The sequence below is a fragment of the Dryobates pubescens genome, chromosome 18, assembly GCF_014839835.1.
Source record: "Dryobates pubescens isolate bDryPub1 chromosome 18, bDryPub1.pri, whole genome shotgun sequence".
Lineage (NCBI taxonomy): Eukaryota > Metazoa > Chordata > Aves > Piciformes > Picidae > Dryobates > Dryobates pubescens.
This window is the reverse complement of record NC_071629.1, coordinates 3,681,956-3,696,235: the sequence shown is the minus strand read 5'-3', so window position 1 is coordinate 3,696,235 and position 14,280 is coordinate 3,681,956. Positions and strand designations below refer to the sequence as shown.

Below are 14,280 nucleotides of genomic sequence, written 5' to 3'. Positions count from 1 at the left end.
CAGGAGGGAGGAGTGGTGGTTCACAGGGGCTGCGTGGAGCCTCGTTGAAGTTAAAAGTGAAGCAGAGCATCACAGAGGTTCTCCTCCCAAGTAAAGGGATTTCCAGGGGCTAAACCAAAAGCAAACTCTGTTTAGTCTTCAGTATTCCTAACAGAGCCAATGCAGCAATGTTCCTGGAAAGGGAGCTTTTATTAATGACCAAAAGAGGGTGGTTTTGCTGCCTCCACCCCTTTTATCTCCTGCCCCAGCCTGGTGAATATCCATCTGGAATATATTTATTGAACTAACCCAGGGTCCTCACTTGGTTCCTCTGAAGCATGAGAAGCAGCACTGACAGGAAAGAATTGGGCACATTTCACCCTGGAGTGAAGCCTGCAAATACTCCAAATGCTTGTTTGTACGTGTGGTCACTTGCAGGGCTGCAATTAAGAGCCTGGGAGAAGCAGGGCTGACTTCCAAATCTTGCTGACCCACACGCTGGGGGATGGATTTGCAGCCTGGGCTCCTCCTCAGCCCTCAGGTTGCCTTTCAGTAGCACTTCCAAGACATTTTATTGCTCACACTGATGGCACTTTACACTCCAACCTACTGCCCTTCATTTTTGCTGCTCATTCCCCCCCACTTCTCCCCCCAGTAATCAGGTCGTACCCTCCTCTGCTGTATGTGAAGGATAAAGAGCTCAGTGTTCACCCTCCTGCCATATGGAAAAGGTCCTTCTTCTAATGTCAGACTGCAGTGGAAATGAGGGGAAAATGCCAAATCAGGATTCACTGTGAGAATGAGCTGCTGCTAAAAGACCTGCAGCATCTGGGGGCACAGACCCCTACTGCAGCTAGTGTTTGTGTGTGTGTGTGACTCAGGAGCTCCTCCATAGGCTGCAGAGACCCCTTCACCCTGCCCTTCCAGCCCTAAAAGAAGTACCCAGGCTCCTGCTGCTAGTGAGGACAGAAAGCACCTTGCTCAGAGCAGGAAATCTGCTTTTTATTGCCAGAGCATGGAGTTTATTGCTTGTTAAACTAAAAGGTTGCTTCCTTCTCACATCCTGCAAGCTTTTTATGTGAAGACACTTGGTGCAGAGTAAGGGTGGGTACATCCTGTGCAGAGTTTCTGACTTTCCCAGCCTGTGGCCTTGGATTTAGGTCCCACTGCAGGCAAAAATGGTGTGGAGTTAAAAAAAAACCACCCAACAAACCCAAACCAACAAAATCCAAACCAAATGACCACTTGGGGTAGCTTCACAAGTGTCAGGAAAGGAAATAGTCTGAAGCCTGGGGAGAAAACATTGCTGAAGGCTTGCAAACAAGATAGACATGCCACAGGATAGTGGAAATAGGGCTTCATCTGCTGTGATCTGTAGCTTGTTCAGGCATGCACGTGCAGGTGGTAAGACAAAAAAACCCAAACAAAAACTCCCCCCAAAGGCAACATTTCCAGAAGTAACCAGCAGCTCTGACTGATGGGGTTTGGGTGTGCACAGCCTAAGAGAAGTCAGAAACTGCCCTTCTCCCTGCAGCCAGACTCAGACAGTCTTGCTGTTGCTGAAGAATGTTAAGAAAAGCCAAAAGCAAGAGAGGCTCCTGTCTGAAAATCCTCTGCGCAGCACCTGCCTGGCAGCAGGGCTGAAGGAAGGCAGCGATGTGCATGCTGGAGGGCATCACAGAATCCCAGCATGGTGAGGGTTGGAAGGGACCTCTGGAGATCATCCAGCCCAACCCTCACTGCTAAAGCAGGGTCACCCACAGAAGGCTTCCCAGGATTGTAATGTCCAAGCAGGTTTGGAATGTCTCCAGAGAAAGAGATTCCACAGCCTCTGTGGGCAGCCTGCTCCAGGGCTTCAGCACCCTCACAGGAAAGAATCTTTGCTCAAGTTCAGATGGAACCTCCTAGATTCCAGTGTGTGCTCACAGCCCCTTGCCCTGTTGCTGGGCACCACTGGAAAGAGGCTGGCTCTCTTGCCCCTCCCTCTGTAGATACTGATAATCATTGAGAAGATCCCCACCCAGGGATGCTCCTACCCAGCAGCTGCTGAAGAGGACTGCAGAGCTGTCCAAGCCAGGGTTAACTGCAAACCAGGATCTGTGCTGGGGTTGGTTTATTTTTGCAAACAGAAATCTAGTTTGTGGTTAGCTTCTGGCAGCAGGTGGCTGCCTTGGACCTTCTCTGAAAGTGAGCACAAATAAGAACACGTTTTAGCCTGCTGCTGAGACAAACCAGCACCCATATGGTCCTCTCTGCTTGCACAGAGGTTTACCCTGAAACCCCAAGAAGTAAAGGGGAGAGGATTTGGCCTGTGGGGGAGGCACTGACTCCTTGACATCTGCTAGACCAGGATGCCTTGTGTGTCAAGAGCAACTCTCTGCCCTGTCTTCCTATCATGGAATGTGAACTGTACCTGCTATGCTGTAATCCCCCACCCCCAAAATCACCGTGCCCATCAAGCCAGGATGCAGATTTCTCTCTCTTGTGTTTAAATGTTTCATTCCACTTCATGCTCTGAGAAACTGGTGGTGCAAATTCAGCCCACTGGAAAAAGACCAAGCTTGGGGGGGAAAAAAGGATAAAGAACAGGAACTACAATATTATAGAACCACTGAATTCTTTAGGTTGGATAAAAACCTTTAAGATCATCAAGTCCAACTGTTAACCCAGCACTGCCAGGTCACCACTGAACCATGGCCCTCAACACCCCATCTACACAGCTTTTAAACCTCTCCAGGGATGGGGACTCCACCACTGCCCTGGGCAGCCTGGGATTGACAAGAAATTGTTCCTCAGGTCCAACCTAAACCTTCCCTGGTGAGGCCATTTCCTCTTCTTCCATCCCCCCCCCCCTTTTTTTTTTTCTTCTTGGGAGCAGAGTCCAACCCTCACCTCAGTCCAACCTCCTTTCAGGGAGCTGCAGGGAGCAGGAAGGTCTCCCAGGCTCTGTTACAGTCTTGTATGTATGGTTGGCATACTGAAACCATGAAAGGAGAACAAAGAATTGGTGCCTCCTCAGAGCCTCAGCCCTTGATTATCCCCACACCTGCAGGCTGTAGGTGCTTCTATGTGCTACAAGCTTCAGCTGAGGTCAGGCTTTTTGTGCCCCTCCATGCAGAAGTGAACCCTTTGCCCTGCCAAGGACTGGTGGAAGGAGTGAGCAGTCTGACTTGAACCATCGCTTGTTTTCTGCCCTGAGTGATGCTCAGGGGAGCCAGCCACTTCACAGTCATAAAACCCAGCAGTGAGAAGGGGCAGGTTCTAGCACTTATTTTCTTTCATAGCAAACACACTATGAATCAGTTTTAGTTATTTTAGTCTGGAGAATACACTCACCACACAGTCTGAGCCCCAGCTCATCCTGATGCCAGGTTCTTTCAGAGCTATACTGGGTTGTTCTGTTTTTTTTTCAGCAATAACCTTCCAAGACAAATGAAGGCCAAAGTGATGGACTCCTGTTGTGATGATGTGATGCAAGTGGGTTGTAGTTACCATCAGAGAATGGTGGGGTTTGGAAAGGTCCTCTGGAGATCATCTAGTCACCCCCCACTAAAGCAGGGTCGCCCACAGCAGGTTGCCCAGGATCTGAGTGTCCAGGAAGGTTTGGAATCTCTGCAGAAAAGGAGACTCCACAGCCTCTCTGGGCAGCCTGCTCCAGGGCTCCAGCACCCCCACAGGAAGAAATCAGCTTCCAGCAAATGGTTTGCAGGTCCAAGCTCTGTGCTGGGACATCAACTCAAAAGAGCAGCAGCGTTTTGCAGTGCTGTTGGAACCCAGGACAGGAGGATGGACCCCACTTGGGTGCTGTTGGATGCTCTTCTGTGGCTGGCTCCTTCCCAGCCTGAGATTCCCTCCAGGAAAACGGGTTAAAAACCCAAACCAAAACACGAGAGGAAGGCAGAGAGAGAAAAGCTAAAGATGATGAAATACAATTCGGGCAGGGGTGGGAAAGAGGAGGAACTGAGCATGACCAGCCCCGGAAAAAACAGGACAGCATTCCATGTGAGGAGCTGGGGCTTGGCCGCCTGAAGAAGGAAGGAGAGCCTTTGCCGGGGGGGTGGTGTTCGGGAGTCGCTCAGCACTAGGGGACACTCTTGCACCATCAATCGCAGCACGTCCGGCAGAGGCAAGTCCCGATTTAGCAGCAAACCCAACACCTCACTTTCCTTTTTGAGGCGTTTCTAACACCGAAACTGTTCCGGGATGTCCCTGCACCTCCTCTTCCTCAGCCCCGGCATTTCCCAGCCCCTGCGAGCGCCGCAGCTGCTGACTCACCGCCGCACTCCAGCGGCTCCTGGCTCTCGGCACGTAGCTCTCTCCAGGTCTCGGCTCCCAGTCCCTGCTGCCAGGATGGCACTTTTCTGTGTGCCACGGCAGGGGACAGCTGCCCTCACCTCTCACCTGGAGCCGGGCTTCTGCCGAGCTGCAGATCTTGTACCTTTTTCCTAGAACGGCTCAGGTTGGAAGGGACCTGAGAGATGATCTACTCCAACCCCTCTGCCATGGGAAGGGACACCTCTCAACCAGGCTTGGGAAAAGGTCAGGTAGAAAACCTTCTCTGAAGACTTTCCAAACCCACCTGGATGCATTCCTGTGCAGGCTACCTGATGGGACCCTGCTCTGGCAGGGGGGTTGGACTCCATAACCTCTGGAGGTCCCTTCCAACCTCTAACGTTCTGTGACTCTGTGGAAACATTCTCAGCAGGCTTTTCCCTGCAGGAAGCTGTGTGTGATATGTGGCCAAATTCTCCATCCTCACCACAGCATTGCTTCCTCCAAGTGTCTGCAAGCATTTTCTACCTGCAAATAACACATTCAGCAATGTCCTAGCTGCTCGTTCCGGAGGTGCTCCACCTCAGCAAGACCTACCAGCACCCCAGTTACCATCAGAAATGGTTTAGCCCCAACAGGTCCTCACACCAGCAGCCTCAGACAGTGCCATGAGTTCAGTGAAGTCAGGCGACAGCAGGAACCTGGGGGTACTGATTGACAACCGGCTGAACATGAGCCAGCAGTGTGCCCAGGTGGCCAGGGCCAGTGGCATCCTGGCCTGCATCAAGAATAGTGTGGCCAGCAGGAGCAGGGAAGTCATTCTGCCCTGTACTGAGCACTGGTTAGGCCACACCTTGAGTCCTATGTCCAGTTCTGTGCCTCTCAATTTAAGGAGGACATTGAGACACTTGAAGGTGTCCAGAGAAGGGCAAGGAGGTAGGGGAGAGGCCTTGAGCACAGCCCTGTGAGGAGAGGCTGAGGGAGCTGGGGTTGCTTAGCCTGCAGAAGAGGAGGTTCAGGGGAGACCTTCTTGCTCTCTACAACTACCTGAAGGGAGGTTGTAGCCAGGAGGGGGTTGGTCTCTTCTCCCAGGCAACCAGCACCAGAACAAGAGGACACAGTCTCAAGCTGTGCCAGGGGAGGCTTAGGCTGGAGGTGAGGAGAAAGTTCTTCCCAGAGAGAGTTGTTGGCCATTGGAATGTGCTGCCCAGGGAGGTGGTGGAGTCCCCATCCCTGGAGGTGTTCAAGAGGGGACTGGACGTGGCACTTGGTGCCATGGTTTAGTAGTCATGAGGTCTGGGGTGAGAGGTTGGACTTGGTGATCTTTGAGGTCTTTTCCAACCTTATTGATCCCATGAAAGGCCAGTTTGGCTGGACCAAAGTCCAGCTTTGAGACACAGGCCCAATGAATCCTTCAACATCTCAGCCTGCTCCAGGAGTTGCCCTCAGCAACTTCTGTGCTGCTTTTGCTAAGTTTTTTAGTGCATCTTTATAAATGAGTCTGTGAATATTACACTCCAGTGCTGGCTGTAGGTAAAAATGTGTTGTAGGGAAGAGGAATCTGCCTGCAGAGGCTTGAAAACACCAAGACACAGAAACCAGAAATTGCTAAAATCCAACATTTAACAGTTTCATTTAATGTCCAGCACTCTCTTTTTAAGCAGTCTATCCCACTGCACAAAACCCTCTGTCATTTCTCTTCCCATCACCACTGCTTCACAAAAAAATAAAGAGACAAAAATATACCTCTGGTACAACAAGAAAATGCACATTTTGCCATGCTCCTCTCTACACTGATTCAAACTGTGGCTGCTTGACTGTGCAGGTAAGTCTCTGGATACTCTGAAACTCTTCTCCATGATGAACTTCTGTTACCAAAGGGCCTTTAATGCTTGGAGACATGTGGTAGTGAGGAAGTTCAATCCTCCCACCACACAGCTTTCACAAGACACAACTGCTGATACTCACTGCTAACCCTTGAAAAGAAGGGTCAGCCAGCTCCTGCTCTCACCTACTCAAAGCAGCCTGGTGGTGTATCTTTGAGAATAGAATAGAACAGGCTGGAAAAGACCTTTGAGATCATTGAGTCCAACCTATCACCCAACACCATCTAATCAACTAAACCATGGCACCAAGCACCCCATCCAGTCTCTTCCTAAACACCTCCAGTGATGGTGACTCCACCACCTCCCTGGGCAGCACATTCCCATGGCCAATCTCTCTTTCTATGAAGAATTTCTTCCTACCATCCAGCCTAAACCTCCCCTGGCACAGCTTGAGACTGTGTCCTCTTGTTCTGGTGCTGGTTGCCTGGGAGAAGAGACCTAAGGTCTCCCCTGAGCCTCTTCTTCTCCAGGCTAAGCAACCCCAGCTCACTCAGCCTCTCCTCCTAGGGCTAGAGGCTCCTGTGGGTGTAGAGGGAACTGTAATGCTCCCCTACATCAGGAGCTTCCAGCCCTCTTCCACTCCACAGATCCTTGGCATTTCCTAAAGGGGTTTCAGATCTCACTGGAAATTCACAGAATCCCAACGTGTCAGGGTTTGGAAGGGCCCTCTGGAGATCATCCACTCCAAACCCCCTGCAGGGTCACCCACAGCAGGTTGTCCAGGATCAATGTCCAGGTAGGTTTAGAATCGCTCCAGAGAAGATTCTGTAACCTCACTGGGCATCCTGATCCAGGGCTCCAGCAGCCTCACAGGAAAGAACCTCCTGGGTTCCAGTTTGTGCACATTGCAACTTGTCCTGTCACTGGGCATCACTGAATAGAGTCTGGGTCCATCCTCTTGACCCTTGCCCTTTAAATACTGGTAAGCATTGATCAGATCCCCTCTCAGGCTGCTCTTCTCCAGGCTGAACAGCCCCATGGCTCTCAGCCCCTCCTCCTCAGAGATGCTCCAGGCCCCTCAGCATCGTAGAACTGTTTTGGCTGAAGCACCTTTATGATCACTGAGTCCAGCCATTCTCCAGCTCTACCAAATCTGGAGCTAAGCCATGTCCCCCAGCACCACATCTCTGTGTCCTTTAAACACCTCCAGGGATGGGGATTCAACCACCTCCCTGGGCAGCCTGTTCCAGTGCTTAAGACCCCTTTCAGTGAAGAAATTTCTCCCAATGCCCAACCTAAACCTTCCCTGGTGCATCCTGAGGCCATTTCCCTTTGTCCTATCACTTGTTACTAGGGAAAAAGAGACCACCACCTGCCTGACTACAACCTCCTTTCGTGGAGCTGTAGAAAGCCTCTGCTGGACTCTCTCCACTCCTTGGCTTTCTTGAGTTGCAGAGCCCAGAAGTGGACAGAGGAGCCCAGAAGCGGACAGAGTAGCCCAGAAGCGGACTCACATCCAGCAATTGTTCTGCAGCCAATTTTGCCTTTTAAAGTGCCTTTTTCCAGCCCAGGAATATACAGGCTGTGGCACCAAGAGTGACCTTCCCCTCTGTGTATCTGCACAGACCATTTCTCGAGCAGAGCAGTCTCCCCAGGAAGATCCTTTTGCTCACTCTCATTTCTCAGCCTTCACACTGCTTGCTTCATTGAAGATAACATGAAGAAACTGGCTAAATAGCACATCAAAACACACTTGCTGCTTGTTTATCAAGAACTTTTCCATCTAAAAGCCTCACTCCTACAAGATTTTCTATTTCTGTCTTGCTGTAGCACACATCTGAGGCTGGGCTTCGCTCCAGCAGAAGGCAGAACAGCGCTGCCTCTCCATGGGTTCACTGGAAAAGCACAGGAATGTCTCCTTCTGCCCAAGATTTTGATTAAAGATGTAAGCAAAGCTCTTTTTCACCATACTGGACTCAAGAGTCCCTTGTGTCATATCCAGACTCAGACTCTCAATCTCCACATCTTCCTAGAGATCCCTCCAAGGGCCTTGGATTGCCTCACGCTGCAAGGTGTGAGCACATTGAACACTCTCAAACAGGATCAGCTATCATTTATCATTACTTTTAATGACTTATCCATTATGCTTCTTAATTATTTTCTTATCTCTTTCTAAAGGCTTGGCCAACAGCTCAGGAAGGCAGGGCTGAGCTTGCACTGTGCCCCAGGCACCCAGAGCGCTGCTTTTAGGCAAGACCTCCTGAAGAACTGGAGGGATAATCCGGATCCTGCAGCCATCTAGACAGGACTAGTCCCACTGCAAAAGGTTTCAGGTGCACACACAGCATCCTGCAATTCTAAACCAGCTCCCACAGACAAGACTGTCCCCAGAAATGTATGGCAGGTCTGTTGCTCATCAGAGTGAGTCTGAAGAGCTGCTCACTGAGGGTGGCAGAGGGGCTCAAGCCTGAGGTCTTGGATTTGCAGAGCTGTTGCCCACAGGAGCAAGTCTGAAGAGCTGCTCACTGAGGGTGGCAGAGGGACTCAAGCCTGAGGTCTTGGATTTGCAGACCTGGCCACCAACCCTGCAAGTCTAGCACACATAATTACCTTGAAAACCCAAATCCAAAGCAGAGGCAGCTGTGAGCAGGGCAGGAATCGTCGCAGCCTCTGCTGTGTACACACAGGGGCTGTTTGAAGGCTCGGTGAAGCCTCTGCCCTCTCTGTTTGTCAGGGACTGCTCAGGCTCTGCCTCTGGCCAAGGCTGTTTACATTTCCCACTGGCTGGGAGAAGGATCACTCCTTGCAGAGCGGTGGAATGCAGAAAATGCGCAAATAAAGGCTTTGAAGAGCTTGTGAGTTTATCATCACATCAACAGCTTTCTGGTGCTGGCTGCTGGTGGCTCCTCCGTCTTAAAGTGGCCGTCCATGTCCAAGCAGCGCTCCTGAGGAAGACTCTGGACCAGAGCTAATGGTGACAAAGGCTCACGATCCTCTGTCGTGTCTTCTGGAAGGCTTCCAAGATCTCCACTGGCCACCTGAGATCCTAAGGGAAGGTCTAATCCCCTTATAAGGGGGACACAGCTTTCTTTCCGTTCGCCCTTTCTCCAAAGGGTTCCTCATCCTTCTCTTTGATGGAGAACTTTTTCCTGAAGGCTTGTGTCAAGCTGGAGGAAGAACCTTTCCTGAGGGTGCTCAGCCTCTTCCGAAAGTTGCCTCCCGAGAAGAAATAGAGGAGAGGGTCGAAGCAGCAGTTGGCAGCTGCCAAGGGGAGGGTCACCACGACGGATTTCTGCAGCTTGACGGCGTCCTCGCAGCCGGTGTTGAGCCGCAGCACGTGGAGGTGGACGGTCCGCAGGACGTGGTAGGGGGTGAAGCTCACCAGGAAGGTGAGCGTGACGATGACGATCATCCAGACGGCCTTCCTGCGGCTGCCCTGGTTCTTCCTCAGCGAGTTCTTCAGCAAGGTCCTTATGATCATGGCGTAGCAGATGGTGATGACGACGAAGGGGACGATAAAGCCCACGAAGAGGGCGATGAGATCCAGGATCACCACCATGTTTGTCTTCTGGGAGTCCTCGGGGGGTTCGAAGCACTTGGTCTTGTTGCCGTGGCGGTAGGTCCCGTTGCGCAGGAAGGGAGCGCTCGTCAGGGTGACGAACAGCCAGACCCCCACGCAGACAAACTTTGCCTTCTTCTCCGTCACCAAGTGGATGTTCTGGACCGGGAAGACGATGGCTATGCAGCGGAAGAAGCTCATGGCAGTCATGAAGAAGATGCTGCAGTACAGGTTGACGTAGAGGGCGTAGGAGCTGATCCTGCAGAGGAGGTCGCCGAAGAACCAGTTGCCTTTGTGGACGTAGTAGATGACGCGCAGAGGCAGGGTGCACACGCAGAGGAAGTCGGACACGGCCAGGTTCATCATGTAGACCTGGAAGGCTGTCCTCTGCTGGTAGGTTTTGATGAGGACGTAGAGCACCACCCCGTTGCCCACGAAGCCCACGATGCTGATCATGGAGTAGAGCGTGGAGTAGACGCGGTTCCGGAAGTCATCGATGGAGTGCTGGCACGACAGGTTACCGAGCAGCCCCGACATCTTGCCTGCCTCTGGCGCTGCTCTTGCCTGGCGATGAGAGTAAGGCCTGAGGAGGAAGAGCTCAGGTGAGGTGTGTAAAGCAGCACATGGAAACAAACCCTCATTTTTAAGTAGGAGGAAACGGCCTCAAGTTGCACCGGGGTGGGGGTTTAAGTTGGATGTGAAGAACAACTTGTTCCCCAAAAGGGTTGTCAAGCCCTCTAACAGGCTGTCCAGGGCACTGGTTGAATCCCCATCCCTGGAGGTGGGGGGCTTAAAAACCATGTAGATGTGGCAGAGGTTGCCCAGAGAGGTGGTAGATCCCTCATCCCAGGAACCATTCCAGGTCAGGTTGTTTGAGGCTCTGAGCAACCTTCTGTAGTAGTGCCTGCAGACTGCAGAGGGTTGGACTAAATGACTTTTAAAGGTCCCTTGCAACCCAAACCAGTCTGTGACTCTGTGAAAAACCTTGTCACCTTCCCCACACACAGGAGGGGATGGGGATCTGTGCAGGGCTATGTTATTGTGATCATCCACCACAGCCACCCTGCCCGTGGTGCCAACAGCTAGGGATGTACAGTGAGTCATGCTTAAGGTAAGTCATAGAATGGTTTGGGTTGGAAGGGATCCCCACAAGTCGCCTAGTTCAACCCCCCTGCAGACAGCAGTGCTCGTTTGAGTGCAGTGATACATGAGGCTCTTAATTTGGGTTGTCATAAAATAAAGCAGGAGAAAAAGCACACACTTACATATTCCCCCTGTCCCCTCCCCCCCACTCATTTTCAATTTCTGATGCTCCAAACACAGGATCTGACTTGCAGTGAGACCATGAAAAGCTGTGATGAGAGCTGCAGGCTGCATGCAGGCTGCAATACCAGGACTGAAGAAAAACAATCACGAAAGCAACAGCTAGGGAAACCTACTCCGTGTGTGTGCTCAACACTGATGCTAAATTGCATGTATCCTCACCCATAAACACAGTCTGGCAGCACTGAAGTGGAATTTCTGTCTGTCTCCAGGATTCACTGGAAATTCAGAACCTCGCTGGGATGCTCAAGGCTTCCAAGTTTCAGTCAAGTACATTAAACCCCAGCAAATACCAGCACAGAGGAGATGAGAGAAACCTCGAGGCAAGAGAGGATGTTTTTTCTTTCCTCGGGCTACTTCGGGGCTCGCTGGGGTGCCTGAGCCACCAGCCCTGTGACTGCACAGAGGTCTTTGGCCAGAAGAGGCAGCCGAGGCTCGGCACAGCTGTCACAGATCAGAAGGCAGCAAATTCACAGCCACGTCCCCTCCACACCCCACAGATGCTGCCTCGCAGCAGCCTGGTTCTGGCGGTGGCAAAATTCAGATCTCAGACCCAGCTTGGATGAGTCTGGGGGCTTCTCAGATCCACAGGATGGGAAGCCCAGGGTGGGTCTGAGCACCAGCAGACATCACTCCTGTGAGCTTCTCATGGCTCTATCCATCTCTCCTCTGCAAGGACCAGCCAGCAACATGGAGCTGCCGCCCTGGTGGAGCTGTGAGAGGACACCAAGCCCTGGGTGATGCTGAGATCCAGCCTTCATCCTGCACTCGTCATCTTTGCTTGCCTGAGGGCTTCACTTCAGACTTGAGGTTAAGTTATGAGAAGACAACACCCCAACAAAAGGCTGAAATGAAGCTTGTGGTAACACTGATCTGGTGAACCCATTGTTTTGGAGGCGCAGATAGTGCAATACTCTGAGTTTTAAAAGCTCATTGCTTGCGCTTTTGAACTGTCAAGATAATCTAAGAGAGGTGCTGAAGCACTTCCTAGGGTTAGCCTTATCTCTAGGTTAGTGCTGAGCAAGCAGACCTGGCAAGCAAACCCTTCCACGCCGTGCACTGCATGAACACGGCAAGATCAGTGCCTCAGCCAGCTCCTGAACTCGTCTCTGAGCTTCCCATGGCATCACAGATGTGTTTAATGCCTGAGAAAACACCAAACACAACCAAGGTGTTTGAGATCAAGAGGCTGAAGTGAGCTCTTCTGAGTACTGAGGCTTTTCCCATCTGCCTGCACCCCCAGGCAGTAAGGACTGGTATGAAGGAGGAGTGGAAAAGGGGACAAACTGGGATGCATGGCCAACTCATGGGATAGAGAGCTTTTCCCCAAAGCAGCAATGTGATGCAGCACTCAGAGAAGAGACAGGGCTGCAGATGGAGAAGTGGAGAGGAACACTGAGGGGAACCAGGCAGCACAAGCAGAACCTGCATCTCCTGGGCTCAGATTCTCATGTGGCTTTCCAGAGAGCATGAGCCACGTGTGTCTGCAGAAGGAACTGTGACCTTCTGCCACTGTGGGCTTCTGCCCATTCAGCTGTCCTGCCTGGGAGAGAACCAAGGGAATTACAGAATCCCAGGTTGGAAGGGACCTTGAGGATCACCTGGTCCAATCTTTCTTAGGAAGAGCCAGGTCTAGATCACTAGAAAATAAACATTTCAGCCCATTAGCTAAACTTCCTTATTTAATCTTTGTGCCTGTGCACACTGCTCATATGGCTTTGAGCTGCATCATAAACATTTCATCACCTTTGGGGACAAAACTTCAGCCTTCCAGCTGCTGTTGTTAAAGGCATTAGCAGAGGGTGAGCAACCACGCAAGGGACTTGTCTGGAAGACAACTACAACCTGCTACCTGGAGGATTTCTAAACAGAATGTGAAGTGGTGACTAAAAGGAAAGCTGATGAGTTCAGTACTGAAGTGGGCTGTTGAAGCATAAGAGAGCCCCACGCCTAGAAGTATAGCTGTAAAGGCCAAAGCCCCCAACCCACCGTTTCCTAGCCGAGGCTTTAGACCAGGTTAGCATCACAAAGGCAATTTGCACTTCTGCCACGTTTTAGTTCACAGAATGCTTTGGGTGGGAAGTGACCTCCAAAGGTCATCTCATCCAATCCCCCTGCAGTCAGCAGGGTCATCCCCAACCAGATCTGGCTGCTCAGAGCCCCATGGAGTCCAGTCCCAAACGTCTCCAGGGATGCCTCCCTTGCCCCAACCCCAGGCAACCCGCTCCACTGCCTCACCACCCCCACAGCAGAGAACCTCCTCCCAATGCCCAATCTAAATCACAGAATTGCTTTGGTTGGAAAAGACCTCTAAGATCGCCGAGCTGGGGTTCATCAGGGCTGTGCATGAATTAGGGGGTGAGGTGGTGATCGCCGGCTGAGAAAAGCCACACGAGATAAGCAAACCCCCGGCAAAGGAGCACCGCCGTGTTGCTCTCCCTGTCTCACGCAGCACACCTGGTTCACAGCTGTCATAAGCAAACTACACTACATTTAAGTACACAATCATAAAGCACACGACCCAGGAGGATGCTGTTGCTTGTTTTGAGCTCAGAGGTGGAGCGCCCCTGGTCCTAGGACCGCTGCGAACCCCGAGAAAGGATTAGGAGCTGCTTCAAAACACCTCAGAACGAACTCTCTTCTGCAGGAGGAATAGGGTTTGGGCTTAGAAAGAGGAGCAGAACGAAGAACCCCAGCAAGGAGCAGTAGCTAGCGACCCGCCCGGCTCCTTAGCGCTGTGTAACCGAGCTCCGCGGGTACGAACCCGGCTGCAAACCGCTTCCCGAGTCAGGATCCTGCCGCTGCCCGGGGACGGAGCCCGGGAGAGCCGGCCCGGCACCCCCACCTCTCAAAGGAGACGACCCCTGTGGAAACTCACCGCAGCCGAGCCGGACCGCAGCTCTGCCCGGGCCGCCCCTTCAGAGCCCTTAAAGCGGGGCGCGCCCCGGCCGGCCCCGCCCCACCGACTCCAGCCCCGGAGGGCTGCCGGCCGCCCCCGCCCCGCTTCCGTCGGGGAATGCTGGTCCTTGCGGGGAGAGTGCGTCCCGGAGGCAGGGCTGCCCAGCTCCCCCTTCCTCTGGCGATGGGACAACCCTTTGTGGGAAGCCTTGGTGTGTGGTGGGGGCTCCAAGCTGCACCTACTGCAGCATCTGAGAGCTGCCGTGAAGAAGCTGCATCCCCAGCTCCTGGAACCCACCTGGTGCTGGTGTCCCCGATAAAACCTCGTCCAGCTCCTTTGCAATGAGCAGGTGTGAGCAGTGACAGAGGGCGCTCCTGCCCTAAAGGCGTCTGCACCAGCAGCAGGTCAAGGAGGCTTCTCCT

General features: G+C 52.3%; 1 protein-coding gene across 1 annotated transcript in view; it reads right to left on the bottom strand.

Moving 5' to 3' along the window:
• Positions 1 to 9,067: 9,067 nt before the first annotated feature.
• The window catches only part of CYSLTR1 (cysteinyl leukotriene receptor 1), an 83,306-nt gene continuing 78,093 nt past the window's right edge, over positions 9,068 to 14,280 (bottom strand). Inside the window, exon 2 of the mRNA XM_009896862.2 lies at positions 9,068 to 10,219. Coding sequence (XP_009895164.1) covers positions 9,145 to 10,173 — 1,029 coding nt within the window. The 5' untranslated portion in view covers positions 10,174 to 10,219 and the 3' untranslated portion in view covers positions 9,068 to 9,144. The remainder of the gene's footprint in view (positions 10,220 to 14,280) is intronic.